The sequence below is a fragment of the Microtus oregoni genome, unplaced genomic scaffold (genome assembly GCF_018167655.1).
Source record: "Microtus oregoni isolate MIOR12 unplaced genomic scaffold, Mior012 000168F_ref0000490, whole genome shotgun sequence".
Taxonomy (NCBI): Eukaryota; Metazoa; Chordata; class Mammalia; order Rodentia; family Cricetidae; genus Microtus; species Microtus oregoni.
The window spans coordinates 631,879-652,490 of record NW_024544824.1 but is presented as its reverse complement, the minus strand read 5'-3'; the positions used below and the strand labels follow the sequence as shown (position 1 = coordinate 652,490).

Sequence of the window (20,612 nt, the reverse complement as noted above, 5' to 3'; positions counted from 1 at the left end):
TAGTCCAGGAGAATGCTGGGAGCTGTAGTTCCGCAAAGGAACAACACACATTCCTAGAGATGGCACTCACCACAGTGGGCTGGCTCCTCCTACATCATTTATCAATCATGAAGATTTGGACTCCGGCTTCACTGCTTATTTAAAGAAGTTTAAGGCAGAGAACAAAACCATTTCCCAGGAAACTGTCAGGTCAATCGAGTATTTTCTGACAAAAGGAAATATTTGTGGTGCTAAATCTGTAATGAGTGATGCGTTAAGAAAATATTGATAATATCCCATTAAGTATTGCTGAGATGGAAGAGTGTGAAGCAAGGATTTCCATGGATTACCTCCATCTATTGTGATTGGAAGTTTGGCTGGGTATATTAGTATGGGCTGGCATCTATGTTTTCTTAGAGTCTGAACAACATCTATGCAGGTCCTTCTGTCTTCTAGGGTCTCCACTGAGCAGTCTAGTGTTATTCTAATACATCTGCCTTTATATGTTATTTAGTTATTTTTCCTTGCAGCATTTAGTATTCTTTCTTTATTCTGTACATGCAGTATTTTGATTATTATCCACCAAGGGGACTCTCTTTTCTGCTCCAGCCTACTCGGAGTTCTGTGTGTTTCCTGTATCTTGATAGGCATTTTCTATGGCTTTGTTGAAAATATTTTTCTGTGCCATTGACATGGGTTTCTTCTCCTTCCTTTATTCCTATCATTCTTAGATTTGGTCTTTTCATTGTGTCACAGATTTCCTGAAAATTTTTGTCAGAATTTTTTCTTTTTTATATTTAATATTGTCTTTGACCAAGTTATTCATTTCTTTTATCATCCTTTCAATGCTTGAGATTCCTTCTTCCCTCTCTTGTGTTCTGTTGGTGACGTTTAATTAACATTAAGCATGAGACTTCCCTTCATCAGCATCCTGTTGCTTAGGTAGAGGGATGACTCAAGTCAGCTACACTTGGTCAACACTTGATTACATAGGCAGAAAGCACCTCCTCCCCAGGTAGGAGCAGAGGTACATTAGCATATCCTGACCACCTGTCAGGATGGCACTGAGTTTACTTCACTTCAAAAAGGGGCCAGGTGGCCACCTCCTGTGCTAGAAGGCGTGATTAAGCCTTGTTATTCCCCAAACTGCCTGACCTTCAGATAAGGTGGAAAATGGACCTGCACTTCTTCACTGATATTAGAACAATCATTTCTAGGCTTCCATATTGGATTCTGCATCAGTGGCTTTCAAGGAAGATTCCAGAATTTCAGTGTCAGATTGGGACCTTGGAGTTACCCAGTCTTATGGTCTAAACAATTGTGGGGTAGTTGACCTGCCTAGTAGGAGACAACCATTGTGGGACTACCTGAACTCGTGAGGCATGCCCCATCAAATATGGAGCCAGCAGCAAGTTCTAAACCTCTTAACTGTGATTTATGTGTTGATACTATTACAATGTAAGCTGCCTTAATAAATTATTGCATACTATGTGTTATTCTTTCTGTCCCCGCCCTAGCCACGCCCACTCCTTTTAACCTCTAACTTTGCCCACCATCGCTCTCTCTTCCTGCTTTCTCTCCCGGTGTACACACGGGGCTTTGCCTCTCTCCTCCTCTCTCTCCCTCCTTTTCTCTTTCTCTCTCTCTCTCTCTCTCTCTCTCTCTCTCTCTCTCTGTCCCTTTCTCTCTTTTTCTCCTTTTTAATAAATACTTATGGCTATTTCCTGTGTTTATATGTCTGTTACTCACCGCCACCGCCAGTGCAGTGGGAAACTAGCCACTTGCTCTGGTGCTGGACTCTAGAGCCTGCGCCCAGCACCGCTGGAGACCCGCCGAAGTTTGCTGCTGTTCTGTGAGCCCGCCGGGCGGGGGGGGACCCCATATATTTTTTAAGAATAACACTATGTATGTATAATATACATATATTCATTCCATTGATTTGTTCCTAAAGAGAACCCAGAATAATTCCAAAGGGGTTTGCAGAACACAAATGGTATGAAGAGGGGGGTGATAATGGGGATGATTTAAGTAGGCAGGAGCATGCAAGGGCAGGGTGGAAGAGGAAGGGGAGTTGGGGAAGGAATCAATAACTGAGGATATCTGAGAACACTATACTGAATCCTACTTTTAATGTGTGCTTAAGGAGTTTAACTGTATTAGGAGTGAGGGGGTAATGCTCATTCAAGAAGACATAGCTCATCAAACAGAAGCTCAGGGCCAGGTGTGGGATACCTCCCCTTGAGTTATTGATCAGGGAGTGAGGTCCCAGAGACTGCCAAGCAATGCGGTCTATTGCTATCATTCTTGATTCACCTGAACCTGGTGGTGGGATTCTATCACTGAAGACACCATCCACTTAGTCACAAGACATTGAGAACTGATGGTACTAGCCAGAGCTTCCTGACATCTGGCTAGCTTTGACAGTATTGGAGGGTGCTATGCAGGCTGCTGAGGGAGAGCAGTCATAAACAGTGTTACCTGACTGAGGATTTGTTCAAAGACCAGTCATATGCGAAGAACACTTGCCGTCCTCTTTTGAAGAACTAATGGCATCTAAATTGACTATCACCCCATGAAATCATTGCCCAAAGACCTCCGATGAGTTGTCATTTTCAGCTTATTTTATTGTATCTTATCATCTGGCTTTACAGAGCCTAGTCACTGTCATGTCCTTATATCCCAGGGTTCAGAGTCACTACTACAGCAAGCCTCATCACTGAGGGTCTGAAATGCTATCTTCTGGCAACTATGATTCATGCTGTAATAGAGTCCTGTTCTACCAAGTGTGAGTTTCTGGAACATCCTTTTTCTGTTAAAGTCATGCCAGTGCTGTGCTCTGTTCCATAGGGACAAATTTTACCACATCCTTTCTCCTGGAAATGAGCAACTAGCAATATTGTCTGATTCCACCATCCGGTGTACACGCATATGTGTGTGTGTGTGTATGTGTGTTTGTGTGTATTTGTGATCTGTACTGTCCTGAGCTTTAAGAATGAATAGAAACCTCAAGTCCCAGTTGCCACAGACCCTAAGCACAGGATTATCACTCCACTGCAGTTTTAAACACATGTGCCCTAGAATGAAGTGTGGCTGTGGTTTCTACCTTTTTCATCAAGGAAGGTCTCTCATCCTACCCACTACTTGGATGCCTATACAATCTAGCTAGCAAGCTTGCTCCATGGTTCCACATTCTCTGGTTTTTGAGGGCGGGATTATGAGGTGGCTACCACATCCACTGCATTCTGCAGATTGAGCTCTGGTTCTCATATCTGCATGGCAAGTGCCTTATGCACTGTGTGTGTATGTGTGCTTGTGTGTATCTTTGTGTGTGTGTGTGTGCGCGCGCGCACGCGTGCGTGCACTCGAGGTTACACACATGCTCATGCACACACACACACAAGTAATTGTAGATGCCTGGTAAGGTCAAAGACTTTGGAAACCTGTGAAGCTCTGGGGCTTTGAGTAGTTTCCCAGTGTGGGTACAGAGTGACAGTTAAAGTTCAAAGTGTCAGCCTACTAGGAGGTAACTCACTGATGAGTGAATCCCAGATAGGATAGGCCCTGAGACCACAGACCCCAGAATGTCTTTTGCTTCTGCTGTGCCTTTATATATTTGTGGTGCTATCTTTCTCTGGTATTTGATATGGTGTGGATGGGTGTGGGTAGATCTCCACTGGCTATAATGTAGTGTGTTTATCTCATGAAAACATTCTGCTCTTCTGGGTATTTTACCTGTGGGTTATTATGAAGATGATTTCTTCCTAAGCTGTACTGTCTAATTGATAATAATAGTGTTAGTTTAAATAGAGCTTTGATGATTAAAAATTAAATAAGGATGTGTCGCACAGCTAGGAACACATGACTTTATATTGAAGAACCATATAGACTGTGATTTAAGTTAATGATTAAGAAAATTAATTGAGTCCCAGTAGCCCAACTAGTTTAAATTCTTTTAATCTTAATGTTGGGAGATGTGCTCTCAGGTTTCTGGGTGCACAGCTGAAACAGGCTTTGAAAATAACTTAAAGTTAGACTAAGATGTTTCTGTTAAATAGTTTTGAGGTGAAAAATCCAGAAAGACAACTAAGACTCCTTCTGAAGTCTTTGGTGGAGTTGAAGAATAAATAGTTATAGTTTTCCTTAGTTACGATAAAAGATAAAATAGATATAAATATTGTAACTGTAATTCTTGATTGATAACTGTTTTGTTACATGTGATTTTACTATGTTAAAGTGAAAGCCTTTCTTTTTTGTTTAAACAGAAAAAGGGGTAATGGAGGGCCTTCTGTCTATGTGTTACTTTCATTGATCAAATAAAGAAACTGCCTTGCCCTTTTGATAGGACAGCAGCTTAGATAGGCAGAGTAGGCAGAACAGAATGCTGGGAGAAAGGAGAAGAGACAGAGAGCCTCCACCATGAAGCTGCCAGGTTAGACATGCTGAATCTTTCCCTGTAAGCCACGAGCTCGTGGTGACATACAGATTATTAGAAATCGGTTAAATCAATATATGAGAGTTAGCCAATAAGGGGCTGGAGACAATGGGCCAGGCAGTGTTTAAATGAATACAGTTTCTGTGTAATTATTTCAGGTGTAAAGTTGGCGGGAAGCAGCCCGCTGCTCTCCTTTTACAGAATGGCCCCACGTTGGGCACCAAGTGTAAGTGTTGGCATATTAGGATAGTACGCTAAATAACCAGACCAGCTCAAAACAACAGATATAATTTAATAATTAAAAAACAGGGAAACTCACGCTACCAGAGTGGAAGGTCCGAAGTCCAAATGGGTCTGGCAAACACCGTGTAGAGAGCATACGCACCTATCTACCCTATTTTTCTACCTGGGCTCCAGGTGGCCACATCCTAGCCAGATGTGATTGGCTGAGCTTCCAGATCACATATTAACAATACAGCATAATGGCTTCTGCCTTCCAAATGCAGTCAGGCAGGTTCCTGATTCAGCCCTTAACTTATGTGTATCTGTCAACTCCTTGAGAGAGGACTGTCTTAAATAAGGTCATTAAGTAGCAATGATGCTTGAGTTGTTTGTCTGACAGGTGACTGAACGAGTCACACATTTTGCAGAGCACAGGTCCTGATTACGATGACCAGTAGATGTAGCATTAGAGGGCTGATGAAGTAGGGGGATCATCTTAGTCAAATTGGCCAGTGAAAATTTGTTTGGGAGATTTTGTCTATTTCTTTTTGTGATGATCAATTTGGTTGTCAATAGTATGAAAAAAATCAGAGATATTAAATAGCACACTCCAGTAAATTGTTGACAACCAAGATTATGTTTAAGTAACAGGAAGTCTATAGTAGGTCTATTTTGTAGAACAGTTGTCCTCAATCTTCTCATTTCTTGATTAATGTTGGCGAATATTACTGCTGCAATATTAGCAGCTTTTGAAATTAGACAGGCTATTTTGGAAACCTCTTCCTGTCTCCTAGGGTTGGGTTTTTTTAAAAAAAAAAAAAGGCCACAGTGGCAAAAACTATAGTGGGATCTAATAAATGTAAGGAATCATTGCAATTTTCAGGAAGAGTTCTTGTGATTCTATTAACCGATTGTAAAGATTTCTTGAATAAAATAGGGGTAACACATTTCATCCCACATAAACCCTTATACCCAGCAGAGAGTGAAGAATAAGTATCTTTTTCTTTTTCAGGAAAAGTCTATCCTAAGGGCAATTGTATTAAGGTTGGATGAAGCAGGATCCCCAAAGCAGGCAAAGTGGCAGGATACAAGGTTAATACACAAAAATGAGTAGCCTTACTATATACATATGACAAACAATCTGAAATAGAAATTGGGGAAGCAATCCCATTCAAAATAGCTTTACCAAAAAAGAAAAAAGAAAAGAAGAAGAAATGCCTTGGAATACAGCTAACCAAGGCAATGGAAGACTCTACAATGAAACTGAAACATCTAAGAAATACGCTAAAGAGACACAGAGAGATGGAAAGCTTCCCCACGCTCGTGGATTAGAAGAAGCAATATTGTGAGAATGGCTATTTTATTGTTAGAAACCTACAGAGTCAATGAAATCCCAATGAAAACTCTCATGCCTTTCTTCACAGAAATAGAAAAACATTGTAAAATTCATATGGAAGTAAAGACACCCCTGACAGTCAAAGAAATCCCGAGTAAAAAGTGTATTGTTGGAGGTTATGCCATGCCTGTTTTCAAGTTACCCTACAGAGCCATAGAAATAAAGACAGCATGATACTGGCACAAAAACAGACTCGGATCTATGCTAGAGAGTAAAGGACCCAGCTATAGGCCATAAACTACAACCATCTGATTTTCAACAAAATCACAAAAGAAAAATCAATTGAAGAAAAGAGTATCTTCAACAAGCAGTGCTGGGAAACTGGACAGTTACATGTAGGACAACAAAATTAGATTCTTATCTCTCACCCTGCACAAAAATCTACCCCAAATAGACCAAGGACCTCAGCGTAAGACCAGACACTGCAAATTTATAGGAGAAAACATAGAGTCCACTTAAGACAGAGGCATAGGCAAGGACTTTCTGGATCAGATTCTTGTAGCTCAGCAAATAAGGGCAATAATGAATAATTGGAAACTCAAAAAACAAAAATATTTTGTATAAAAAATTGTCAGAAACTGGGAGCATAGGGACCTTGGTAGAGGGTTGAAGGAAAGGGGAGAGGCAGGGAGCGGAACAGAGAAAAATGTAGAGTTTAATAAAATTCAATAAAAAAGTGTCAGACAAAGAAGAAACACACTAAAGAATGGGAGAAAACTTTGCCAGTTAGAAATCTGATAGAGAATTAGCTACAATGTATAAAGATTTTTAAAGTAAACACTAGGAAAACAAACAACCCAATAAAAAATGGGCCATGAAATGGAACAGAGAATTCTCAAAAAATTAAAAAATGGCTAATTAGCATTTGAAAAAGTATGTAACATCACTGGCCTCAGAGATATGCAAATTAGAACTACTAAGGGGCTGCAGACCTAATGTCTGTCTCCCATTGTGGGGAGGGCTGTTTTCTATCCCTCCTATCTTGTATGCACTTGAGAGAAAAGTATCCCCAGTCCTGTTAGTCCTGTGCAGTCCACAGTCAGCTCGACATCCTCTGAGGAACCAGAGCCTCTCTACTGTCACTTAGGCTAGTGCTGTGAGATGCCGAAGCAGGTAAAGATCCTGACCGACAAGCCTGCATTACTGAGTTAGATGCTCTGAACCCTCATGGTGGAAGGATAAAACTGACTAAGCAAGTTCTCCTCTGGCCTTCACATGAACCTGTAAGTTAAATAAAATAAGTGCTTTAAATAAAGAATTTCAAATGTCCTTAAGGAATTCAAATTAATTCTGACGTACTATTAATGACTTAAAAAATATGTGATTATTGGTTTGCTACATACAATTATGTTGAACATTGAAGAACCTATTTCATTTACATTACCTGTCAGAATTATGACAATATGTAATCTACATCCTATCATTTTTTGTTAGACGGGCAGATATGGCAATTAAATTATATAAGTTCAGAATTTCAGAATAGTCAGACTATTGTCTTACTTAAATCTAAAAGCTATCACAAGGTGAGGTGCATAGTTTAGTGATAAAATGCTTGCCTAGCATCTACAAGGCCTGGGTTGGAGCCCTAGCCTTATGAGTAATTGAATAAACAGGCTATTGTATAATTAACTCATTTGTTTAAACAGTATGTATTTGTATTCTTATAAAATAAGATTAAAATAATCTGAATGTTAAAAAAAAAATTATTTGGAGACTATACCTCATCCCATGCCCAAAGCCTAAGATAAGACAAAACAAAAAAAACTACCACAAATCCTGTCAAGAACATGAGGAAAGAGTAACACTTATCCACGGTCAGTAGCTCTGGGTGACATGAGTTTGAACTAATTTTTGAGTATGTCTCTCTAAGGACAACTTTGGCATCTTCAGTCACTGTGTCAAGGAGAAGAAGTTGTAAGTAAAAGGTTTTCCTAAAGTAGAGACCTGTAGCCAAGAGCCCACCATTAAGTGAGGCAAATCTCTCCAAATATTTCAAAAGTTTTTCTTCTAATGTTTCCCTTTTCTTAGTGTCCAACAAATAAGGAGATTTAATGATTTTTTTCAGCTGTTCAGCAGGCACTTGCGAATCCTTAGCAATGACTTCCAGGGATGCATCGTCCACTCCAAAGAGGACTCGATAGTGGTTTAACTTCTCCTTCACCTTCTCCACATCATCCCTAAGGATGCCCACTACAGGAACAGTAGCTAAGAGTCCAGTCTTGAAGGCTTCTAACCAGATAGTCTGCTGCAGAGACTTGTGCTTTTTGTCAATCGTTGCTTCTGTGATATTAGGCAAGGAAAGCATAAAATTGTGGCGCTTTTGAGCAGGAAGAGCCTTTACCAGTGTGTCCATCAGGACTGGAAAATCATAGTCAGATAAATTGCTGTTAGAAATCAAGAAAATTTCTGGTGCGTCCAAGCCATTTTCCTTTAAGGTATCTATATAGGAGTTTCGGATTTGCAACAGGATATTTTTCCTGTCAAAGGTACGTGCTTTGGATTTCTTCTCATTTTGTAAATCATTGTCCACCTTGGTTCTTACAAAGTAGTAATTCTTTTTCATGAATTTGATTGCTTTGGCGAGGTCTAGTTCAAGTTTTGTAAAACGTGTGGCAGAAACAATAATGAAAAAATCATACTCTTGAAAATTCACTTTCTCCAGATAATCTTTCGGCGGAAAGTTCATAGTTCCAACACCAGGCAGGTCCCATAAAGTCAAAGTTTGAATTTTGGGGTGTTTGTATGCAGTTCTCCTCATAGTTGTCTCTACCACCCCAATGTCAGCTGCATCTTCGTCTTGAGGTCCTACCCCCCTCAAGGCATTGATCAAACTGGACTTCCCTGCTCCAGACTCTCCAGTGACAGCAACGTTTATTGGGATGTTATCAATATTTTTTAAAGCAGCACTGATTACAGAGTTTGCCCCCTGGATGTTTCCTTTTGTCAGGTGTAACTCAATTGATTCGATGGTTTCCTGGGGAATGATTTTGCTTTCTGTCTTAAATTTCTTGAAATATAAAGTGAAGCTGGACTCCAAATCTCCATGGTGTTCTTCCTTAGAGGAGGACTTACCCATGGCTGTGGTGAAAAGGGGCCCTGAAAGAAAGAGGGGAGAGTAAGTTGCAAGAGACTGAAGATGCCTTTGAGCTTAGCTCTGTGTTCTCAGTGCTGCAGCTTCAGTGATGTTCTAATGCTAACCAGTTCCCGTGTATTTGTGCTTTCTTTTTTGTCAACAAGATACAAACTATAGTCCTTCTGGAGGAGAAATCCTTATCTGAGGAATTGCCTCCATCCGACTGAACTGGGGGCACACCTATGGGGCATTTTCTATACTGAGGATTGATATGGGATTTCCCAGTCCACGGTGGGTGGCACACCCCTGGACAGGTCGTCCTGGGTAATTTAAGAAAGCATTATTTAACTGTAGTTGGACTTTTTCATGGAGACTACCACCTCCCCAATTATGACATGGGGACTTATTGTTAATTATAAAAGTTCATCCAATAGCTTAGGCTCATTTGTAACTAGCTCTTGTACCTTAAATTAACCCCATATCTTCTACCTACATCCTTTTATGTGGCTCAGTTACCTTTACTTTTTACTGTCATGCCGCTTCCTTTTAACTGCTCGTGGCTTTTCCTTTCTACCTCCCAGAGTTCTCTCTCTCTCTCTCTCTCTCTCTCTCTCTCACTGTCCTAGCTATCTCTCCTGCTAATTAATGGCCGTATAACTTTTTATTAAACAAATCAGAAGGCGCCTTGCAAAGATACATCTTTACAGTGTACAAAAAGATTATTCCACAACTTTGAACTATGCAGAGCAAGCCAGTAAACAACATTCTCCCATTGTTCCTGCCTGTATTCCTCAGGGTTTCTGCCCTGACTTTTTTCAACAATGGACTGTGTTCAGAATGTATAAGCCCCCAAAACTGTTTTCTTTTCAAAATGCTTTTGGTCACGGTGTTTATAAAAGAAATAGAAAGGAGAGTAGAAAAAATTCTACTAGCTCTCAGTTAAACCCTCAAATATGGAAAAATGAAAACTTAAGTAAAGCAAGGGAAAATAATATAAAAAGATACACAAGTCATTTAGCCAGCTTCAACAAGTATAAAAACATGAACATCTTTGTAGTGTCTAAACTAACTGTAAAATTCTATATGTGAAATCATATGTTTTCTCCATCTGCGCACACTTCCTTCAGTGTGTGCCTTCAAAATGAATGGAAATTTAATCAGCATATGCCTGGTTTTACACACTGAAAAATAAGTAACAATGAATGATACTTGACATCAGTATTTAATCAATGACAAACCTTTCTAATGATCACATAAATCTAATTTCTCTGTTTCATTTTTGTTTTCAAAAGATTTCAGTAACGTCAACTATTGGATTTTGTTGAAATAATTCTTTATTTGCCTAGATTTACTTTCCTTATGTCTTTTTCATGACTTAGAACTCATCCGCATGAAGAATATAAACTTGCGATAATATAAAATTCTTTACACTTAAAGTCCATGTTCAAATCCATTTCTTCAATAAAACATTTCAGTGTTCTCAAGTAATTATTTCAATTCACTATTTTCTCTTAACATTGTATTTTATGAAAACAATATAACTGTGTACTGTAGACACTGGTCAACTGGTAGAGAGCTTTCTCACCATGGATAAGGCTTTGGGTTCAGTCCCCAACACCTCATCAAATACAGGCGTTTGCAGATCTCTGTAATTCTGGTGTTCAGGAAGTAGAGGTAAGAAGGTCAGTACTTCCAGGTTATCCCTGGTACATAGTGAGTTAAAGGCTAGCCTCGGCTACTTAAGACCCTTTCTCAAAAAAAAATGAATAGAAAGTCCAGCAAGATGTCTCAGCATGTAAATAGACTTGCTGTGAGGCCTAAACACCTGAGCTAGATTGTTGAGTATTTAACTACTTCAGTCTCATATTTCTGACTTTTGTTCTCCACAAACCTGCCTACAAGATCTCCCATGGCAGCACAATGGGCCTCACCAACAGTTAAGGAGGCAGCAAATCCCCACTGTCTCCCTGGAGCCTCCTCTGTCTGTCTCACCAATATCGAATCAGTTCTCAGACTTAATCTCTATTTCCAAACCCACACACAACTGATCATCCCTTCTACACTATCTTCCTCCAGACCTCCTCAATTGCCGCTTCATTTATGTCAGCAACATTGCTATATTTCCTGTGATTGCTGTTGTAACAACATAGATAACCAAACTGGCCAAACCAAAAACAGTCTCATGCAAATCAGGGATCTCCATAGGATCATTCTGAGCACATGGGCCTGCATAAGCACATACAGACTCACTTCAGAGCAAGCAACTGTCCAATCTACAGGACAAACAGGGGCAGCTGTGCAGAAAACCAGAGCTGCAGAAAATTGTTCAGCCTGACTGCAGGCACAGGACAAAAAAAAAGGGGGGAGGGGAGAACGTCCGGAAAGAGAAGCTAGAATATGGTTGAATAAACACTGTAGCCAGATTTACTGTTGAGGGGGACAGTCACCCACAGGACACAGACAGAATGTCCCTAAAGCACACAAGGTGTTCTATCTTTTCAGTTTTCCCTTCTCATTTTTTTTTCAGCTCTAGCTCCTGGATCTGTCATGCAGACTCCAGTGATTGTTGTCTGCAAGGTCTTTCCACGGAATATGAACACAGGGAACAAGAAGGCTGTGACACAGCAGGCATTATAAGCTGATGCCTGATTTAATGTCACCACATTCTGACACAGTTCATATTCCTCACAGATGGAGAGAAGATCATTAACAGTCCTGCTTGACAATAAAGAAAATCACCACGAAGAAGATTCTTCAGGCTCAGTTTCCACAGTCAGCTACAACAGAAGCAGCATGTGGAGAGAACTCTTCTCCACATGCCAGAGGCCCCTGGATGTAAGGGATTAAACACTGACCATGAACTAGAAATCAAGATGAGTGTGAGATAGGACAACCTCATGCACACAGCAGAGACATTCCATTACCTGAAAACTATCTTTTTACAACCATTTTAGGGAGAGGAAATACAAGACCATCTAAAACAACTGTGTATGTTTTTGCTAAAACCAGTATCAAGATCATTAGCTTTAGGTCTAATTCAACTTTCGTAATTGACTAAGACCATCCACAAGCCTGTGCTGCCTGCCTCCCACCAAAGCTCCTTAACTTCCAACTGAGGCCCCTTACTCAAAGGGTATGTTCCTGAATGCTGTGTTACCTATCAGCTCTAATCAGAAAAGAAATGGTGAGGGTTCAAAGATAGATCTGAAGGTTCCTGCCCACTTACCAAACTGTCCTGTGTCCGAAGGATGCACTCACTGTAGTACAGCTGCAGGAACCACTGTCCACTGTGCTCCAGTCTCTCCACTTGCAGCCCCTCTCTACGTCCTTTGTGGAAAGCATCTGGTTCAAGGCTCCAGGGCGGGACTTATCACTCTTCTGACTTCTGCCCCTTCCTTCTCAGTGTATTTTGGCCAATCATCAAAGCGTATGGATCTTGCCATTTTTCAGAATCTCCTGCATTTCCAAGAAGAAGAAAGAGAAAATGAAACTATCAGTTGTTTTTCATTGTGTTCTCTCTTTGGTTTTGGCAGCAAATATTGGACAGTCTTAAAAGCGTCAAGGAGTGGAATGTGGGATTAGCACTGACAATGACCTGTAATGCCCAGGGAACTCACTGGAAAACACCTAAAAAAAATCAAACTACATCCTGGGACAGGGCTTTTTATTTGCTACCCTGTGGTGTCTGGCAGGGACATTGTTGTCCTAGTGGAGGGCAGCTCCATCTTAACTCTTTCATACATGTGCATAGACTATTTTAGGAAATGTCTGCAGTGGGAGATTTTCATGACTTGTGGGAAATCCTTCAGTGTTCTTTATCCCTCCCACTTTCCTTCCTCTACTTTATCTCTACCCCCTCACTCCCCATTTTAACCTTTCTTAAAAACATAATTTTCTTTTAAACCTTCCTACCAGTGCCTATTACTTCTCCTCTCTTGCTGGTCCCACCCCATGGCCACATAGTAATACAAAACCTCTGTGGGTGTTCCCAAGGGAACACTCATATTTGAACAGTGATAGCGAACATCCACAAATGAGAGGAATGAAATGATGTTTATCTTCCTGGGCCAGTTTTACCCCACTCAGAATGATAATTCCAGGTCCATTCACTTTCCCTTAGGTTTTGAAGTTTCATTTTGCTTAATAAATGAGAAATATTTAATTCTGTAGTGGGGCCACATTGCCATTATCCTTTCCTCAATTGATGCTGTCTAGGCTGTTCCCATTTCCCATCTAGAAATATCTATTGTGGGTAGAGCATGAATGAGCATGAATGAGGAAGTACCTCTCTGTAGTTGAATACAGAGTCCTTTGCCTTGGAGTGACACAGCTGGATCTTGTGTTAAATCTATTTTCACTGTCTGTGGGTCTTTTTCACCTTAGTGTCTGTACCAGTTTGCCCTCCCACCAGCAGTGACTGGGTGCTCTTCTTTCCACATATCCACAGGGCTCAGAAACCTTCTTTATAATTTGGGGAGTCAGTCTACAGTTTATTGATGATATGTGCATATTAAACAGCCCTCTGTGGATGGATGTTGAGAGGAGTATAGAGTTCCCAACTCTTATATTCTTCTCCAGCATGTTGTTTGCCTGCTTGCTGCCATAGTCATGATGTTCATGGACTGACCCTCTGATTCTCTAAGCAAGCACCCAATTAAATGTCTTTTTTTAATATGCTGCCTTGGTCGTGGTGTCTATTCACAGTCAAAGATAATAATCTAAAACACTGATTTCAAGTTATACTAGTAAAAATAGCATGGTCCTATCAAAAACACATAATTATCAATGGACTAGGACCAGGAGCCTAGGTATAAATCTGCATACCTACAGTCACCTGATTTTTGACATGTATGACAAAGATAAAAACTGGAGAATATATACTGTCTCTAAGAAACTGTGTTGTGAAAACTAGATATTTAATGTGAAGAAGTTGAAGCTACATTGCTATAACTCACCTTGTCCAAAATTCACTTTCAAATTAATCAAAGACTTCAAAGTTACACTAAAATTCTGCACCTTCTATTGCAAAATATAAGGAGTACATTTCAGAATATAGGCTCAGTTATGATCTTTCTGTATGGAACCTCTCTACACAGGGAATGCAGTCATCAATCAAAAAGTACAACTTCATGAAGTTAAAATGCTTACAAAGAGTGAAACTTTTATTCTAGTGTAACAGCATTCATGATAGGGAGAAAATCTTTAAAAGCATTAAATTAGTTAAAGGATTTCTGTAAAGAATATACAAAAACATTTTTAAAAACCTCTAAGAAACCAATTCAATTAAAATTGATTATGGCACTGACCAGAGCATTCTCAAAAAGAGAAACACAAACAAGAAATAATGAAGAGTGTGTTCAACATCCTAGCCATCAGGAAACCTCAAATTAAAACTACTTTGAGATTTCATTGAACCTGAGTCAGAATAGCACCTTCATCCAGCAACTGCTGGAAACAAATACAGAGATCTACTGGGCCGAGCTTCTGGAAACCAGCCTGACGGAGGGAGGAGAGATAATATGAGGAAAGGGGTCAAGACCATGATGGGGATACCCACAGAAACAGCAGACCTGAGTTATAAGAGCTCACTGGCTCTGGATTGATAGCAGGGTAACTTGCATAGGACCAAACTTGATCCACTGAATGTGGGTGACAGTTTTATGGTTGGGCAGTCGGTGGGGTCACTGACAGTGGGACCAGGATTTATCCCTAGTGCTTGGACTAGCCTCTTGGGGCACTTTCTCTTTGGAGGGATACCTTGCTCAGCCTAGATATAGGGGAGAGGGCCTTGGTCTTGCCTCGAACTGTCAGACTTTGTTGACTCCCCACGGGAAGCCTTATCATTTCTGAGGTGTAGATGGGGGAGTGGAGGGAAGGGTGGAGTATGAGGGGAGGGAACAGGCATGGGGATAGAAAAGATTATATTTAAAAATTCTTAATTAATATATATTGTTAAATATATATTAAATATACTAAATGATTTGTTGAATTTGTGTAGGGAAAAAAGAAAACACACAAGACTCTGGCCAGGGAAGCAGGTGGGCTAACTGTTGATCTTCACCTTTCCCTCCCCTTCTCCAAATGCCGAAAAGTAAAACAAAACAAAACAAAAAAACAGGCCTTTTAGGGATATTAAACCAAATGTAAATAGCAGATTACAATAAGACTAAATACAATCCCTCATATCAATGATATATGAGGCTTCCCAGCAGAAGTAAAAGGGTTCCAAGTGCAGGCAAAAGAGTCAGAGACGCCCCGACTCCCACTGTTAGCAGTCCCACACGAAGAGAAGAAACATCTTAATGGAGGGTATTGTGGTCGATCTTAATGTCAACTGACCACAGATTAGAACCACTTCATAGGAAACCTCAGCTGAAGAAGTTTTCTGATTCTCTTGGTTGGTGATGGAAGACCCACCCAGATGACAAGGATACAGCAGGGGATCAATCCCTTGCCTTGGGCTGGCTTGGCCTTTCCTCTAACTGCAGGTTGATTAACTCTGTTTCTGCTGCTGGTTCCGTCATTGGTATCAGAACTAACACTTCCAGGAATCCCTCTGGACTCTGGAGTCTGCAGAAAGCTTTCAGATTTCTGTGCCAGATTGGAACTGTGGAGGTGCTCTGCCTTGTGCCTGAGCAATCATGTGATTGCTGCTCTGCCTAGTGAGAGACAGTCATGGTGGGGTTCCCCTGACTGCTGAGGCACGCCCCCTCAAGTATGGAGCAATTAGTAAGTTCTCAGCCTCTTAGCTGGTTCCAGCTGTTGATACCATTTCAATGTAAGCTGTCTAATACATTGTTGTATATTAAGTACATATTATACTCGTATTCACTCCACTGAATCTCATCCTTCAGAGAACCCTGACTAACAACAAGGGGTTTGGAAGAGCAAGAGTGATATGAAGAGTGGAGGTGAACAATGGAGATGAGTTTAAGTGGGGAGGAGGGTGGAAGGGCAGAGGAGGAGGGAGTGGGGGAAGGAATCACTAACTGAGCATGTCTGAAAACACTGTACTGAATCCTACTACTTTATGTGTGCTTAAGGAGCTCAACTGGAGTTACTGTGTAGGAGTGAGTGGGTGATGTTCATTCAGGAAGACACAGGTTATCAAATGGAAGCTGAGTGCAAGATGTGGAATACCCATCGTGTGTTGATCAGAGGTCCCAGAGATCCTAAACGCCCCTGATGTGGTGATCAGGGAGGTCCCAGAGATCCTAAACACCCCTGACGTGGTGATCAGGGAGGTCCCAGAGATCCTAAACACCCCTGACGTGGTGATCAGGGAGGTCCCAGAGATCCTAAACACCCCTGACATGGTGATCAGGAAGGTTCCAGAGATCCTAAACAATACAGGCTACTACTATTTCTCTTGATTCACCAGAACCCAGTGGTAAGATTCTATTGCTGAAGACACCATACATGTTAGTGATAGGATATAGAGAATTTTTGGTACTGACCAGAAAGCTTCCTGCCTTCTAACGAGCACTCAGTGTTGGAGAGTCCTGTGCAGGCTGCTGAGGGAGAACGGTCATCAATATTCTTACCTGAGTGACCCCTGACTTTTTTTCCAAGTCCAGTCCCCGTGGGAAGAACAATTAGATTCCTCTCCTGCAGAAATCTTGGCATCTAAATTGACTACTGTCCCATGTCCTCAAGACCCAAGGCCCAGCTCTGCCATTTCCAGCTTACTTCCCCTACCTTATACTTGGCTTTACAGAGATGAGTGACTGCCTTGTCCTTTAATCTCAGCGTTCAGTCACAGCCGCAGCATGCCTGCCACTGTGGGGTCTGAAATGCTGTATTGTTAGCAATGATGACTCATGTTGGACTAGAGTCCTGTTCTACCAAGTGTGAGTCTATGGAGCATCCCTTTCCTATTAGAGCCATGCCAGTGCTGTGCTCTGTTCCATGGGAATAAAGTTATTGCTACATCCCTTCTCCTGGAAATGAGCTACTGAGTCATTTTTAGAATCCAAGATTGTGTGTGTGTGTGTGTGTGTGTGTGTGTGTGTGTGTAAATGTATATGAGATCTGCACTCTCCTGTGCCACAAGAATAGATATGAGCCCGGGTCCTATGTGACATGGACCCTGAGCCAAGGACGCTCACTTCTGCAGCTCCAAACATATCTGCCTAGCTGGAGCTTCCATCCCAGTTGTACTGGGACTTTGAATACTAGAAGAATGACTGAGTGACAGAATGTAATGAATATATGGGGAACTGGAATAACCTAGGACATGTGGTGGTGACTTAGGCCAGGGAGGCTTTGACATGAACACAGTCATACCTAGTAATGGGGAATCACTAGAGTGATGGGATTAGAGGCATGATCCACATTGACTCACTTGGAAGAGGAACTCTCAATTTGGAATTGCCTCCATCAGATCTGGTTGTTCATATGTCTGTGGGGGCATTCTCTTAATTGATTAATTGATATAGGAGGAGCCAGCCCACTGTGGTGAGTCCCATCCCTAGGAATGTGGTCCTGGGTAAGAAAGCAGGGTGAGCGAGCCCTGGAGAGCAAGTCAGTAAGCAGTGTTCCTTCCCAGTCTACTTCAATTCCTGCCTCGATTTCCCTTGATGGTGGACTGTAATCTGCCAGTCAATGAAATCATTTCCTCCCTAGGTTCCATTTGGTTAGGTTTAATCACACTATATGAATGCATATATTCCCTAAATGTAGCCTGTTCAGCCTGTGTAATCTTAGTTGTACGTATGCTCTCATGACTGACCATTTGGACTGGAGAACTAATAGGTGTGCTCTGTCTGGGAAGATGGGCTCTCAGTTTTCATTTGGGGCTATCATTTTTCATGAAGGGTTGAGTCCTCACAGACTTTTCCTTGTCAAGTTTGACATGTTCATCGGTCATCCTTTCTCAGATCACATCTAGGCAGTGAAACAATAGCCCACTAAGTCGAACTGGTGCTGCCCACATGCCCGTGGGTGAAGGTAGAATTCATGGGAACATGGGTGACTACCATGGGCCATCCTCTTAAAAAAAACTGACTCTCCTCCCTCAGCATCCATCAACTGCCTATGGCTCCTCCGATAAAAGGGGGGTTCCATTTCTCTTTCTCTTCAATGCTGGCTTGAATGTGTGTGGGTTGGTACCCAGCAACCACTGCTTCTGGGAGCTCATGACCACAACTGCTCTGCCACGCAAGGAAGACACTAGTGCACAGCTTATCTGATCTCTGGCTTTGATGTTTTTTCTTCCTCTACTTTGTTGTGCTCTTTAGGCTTTGTGGGTGAAAGCTGTATGGTACAGATGCCCTATTTAAGGCTGGACACGCCACTGTTACTTTCTGTCAGAGCCTCTGTCAGCTGCCCTGTGCATCTATTCAGGGTTTTGTTTGTACTCAATGGGAGAGACAGTGTGAGTACTCATATCTCACATTGCTTGTTAGAAGAACACTGACTCTATATAATTTGATTTATTGTTTTTAGTGAGCTATATATTTTTCTCCATTCCCCACCCTTCCACTCACCTCCCCTTCTACCTTATCCCATGGTCACCATGCTCCCAATTTACTCAGGAGATCTTGTCTTTTTCTACTTCCCATGTAGATTAGTTTCATGTACGTCTCTCTTAGGGTCCTCATTGTTGTCTAGGTTCCCTGGGATTGTGATTTGTAGGCTGGTTTTTCTTTGCTTTATATCTAAAAGCTACTTATAAGAGAGTACATATGATGATTGTCTTTCTGAGTCTGGGTTACCTCACTCAAAATTGTATTTTCAAGCTCCATCCATTGCCTGCAAATTTCAAGGCGTCATTGTTTCTTTCTGCTGTGTAGAACTCCATTGTGTAAATGTACCACATTTTCCTTATCCATTCTTTGGTCGAGGGGCATTAGGTTGTTTCCACATTCTGGCTATGACAAACAATGCTGCTATGAACATAGTTGAGCACATGTCCTTGTGGTGTGGTTGAGCATCCTTTGGGTAAATATCCAAAAGTGCTATTGCTGGGTCTTGAGGAAGGTTGCTTCCTAATTTTCTGAGAAATAATCATAATGAAATCCAAAGCAGTTATACCAGTTTGCACTCCCACCAGCAATGCAAAAGTGTTCCCTTTACCCCACATCCTCTCCAGCATAAGTTGTCATCAGTGCTCTTGATATTAGCCATTCTTACAAGTATAAGACAGAATCTCAGAGTTGTTTTGATTTGCATTTCTCTGATGGCTAAGGATATTGAGCATTTCGTTAAGTGTCTTTTAGCCATTTAAGATTCCTCTGTTGAGAGCCCTCTGTTTAGGTCTGTATTCCATTTTTTGTTGGACTATTTGTTCTTTTGATGACCAATTTTTTGAGTTCTTTCTATATTTTGAAGATCAGCCCTCTGTCCAATGTGGGGTTGGTGAAGATATTTTTTTCTGTTTTGTCTTGTTGACTGTGTCCTTTGCTTTACAGAAGCTTCTCAGTTTCAGGAGGTCACATTTATTAATTGCTTCTTACAGTGTCTGTGCCACTGGGGTTATATTTAGGAAGTGGTCTCCTGTGCCAATGTGTTCAATGTGTTCAAGTATACTTCCTACTTTCTCTTCTATAAGGATCAGTGTGGTTGGTTTTATTTTAAGGTCTTTAATCCATTTGAACTTGAGTTTTGTGCATGGAGATAGATGTGGATCTATTTTCATTCTTCTACATGTTGACATCCAGTTATGCCAGCACCGTTTGTTGAATATGTTTTCTTTTTCCATTTTATATTTTAAGTGTCATTATTTTATTCTATTAATATTTATCTGATTTGGTTATGAGTTTTTCCATGGTTAGGAAATATTTTTTAGTTTTTTCTAATCTCTTGCTCTTCTCTCTTCCCCTCCATGACTTTTCCACTCTCTCTTTTGTTCCTTCATTTATTTAACTTTGTTTCTCAAATTTTTTCTATTTCCTTACCCCTTTCCTTTGTCACAAGGGGAAGAGAAAGAATAAAAGTTTCTTGCTCTGTTTAACACAGAGGCACTTTCTGCTTTTTTGGAGCTGGCATTGTTCCAACAGAAGCCCTTTATTTTGTTCCAAAAAGCAGCGCCAGGCACCTAAGCTGAGGGAGCAAGCAGCATTTGTGTCTGGCCACAGAACTGAGTACAAACAGCAGGAAGCTCCGTTTTTTTCCTCTCCGTGTCCCAAGTCTCTATTAAGTCCAGATGCTTAAGCTTTTGTTTCTATTTCTAGAATCAGGAAAGGGGTACCGGGCAAAAGAAGGTGTTTGGGAACCAGTCATGAAAAGGGGGTTGAAGGAAAAAAATTCCAGAAGGTTGTCCAAGGCCAGCGGGGCTCAGCCCAAGCTAGATGCTCCCGCTCTTTCCATAAACAGGATGTACATACCAAGAGCTTTGAAAAGTGTGGAATAGGCTGGCCGCGCTGGTATAAAGCTGTCCACTAGATGGAGCAAGCTTGAACCAGCTTTCACTAGCATGGGCAAGGCTTGGGAAATAATGAATCTGCCGGCACCAAATAGCACACATCAGGCAGAAAAGGAAAAGAAAAAAACAAACAAAACAAAAAATA

The 20,612-nt window shown here is 41.1% G+C and overlaps 1 protein-coding gene across 1 annotated transcript; it reads right to left on the bottom strand.

Annotated features, from left to right (window-relative positions):
* Positions 1-7,472: 7,472 nt before the first annotated feature.
* LOC121445233 (interferon-inducible GTPase 1-like) lies at positions 7,473-18,702 on the bottom strand. Its single transcript, XM_041647271.1, has 3 exons — positions 18,591-18,702; positions 12,329-12,558; positions 7,473-9,125 (listed from the first exon to the last, which is right to left on the bottom strand). The coding sequence occupies exon 3, from the start codon at positions 9,103-9,105 to the stop codon at positions 7,744-7,746; it is 1,362 nt and encodes a 453-aa protein (XP_041503205.1). The 5' UTR covers positions 9,106-9,125; positions 12,329-12,558; positions 18,591-18,702; the 3' UTR covers positions 7,473-7,743.
* Positions 18,703-20,612: the final 1,910 nt, after the last annotated feature.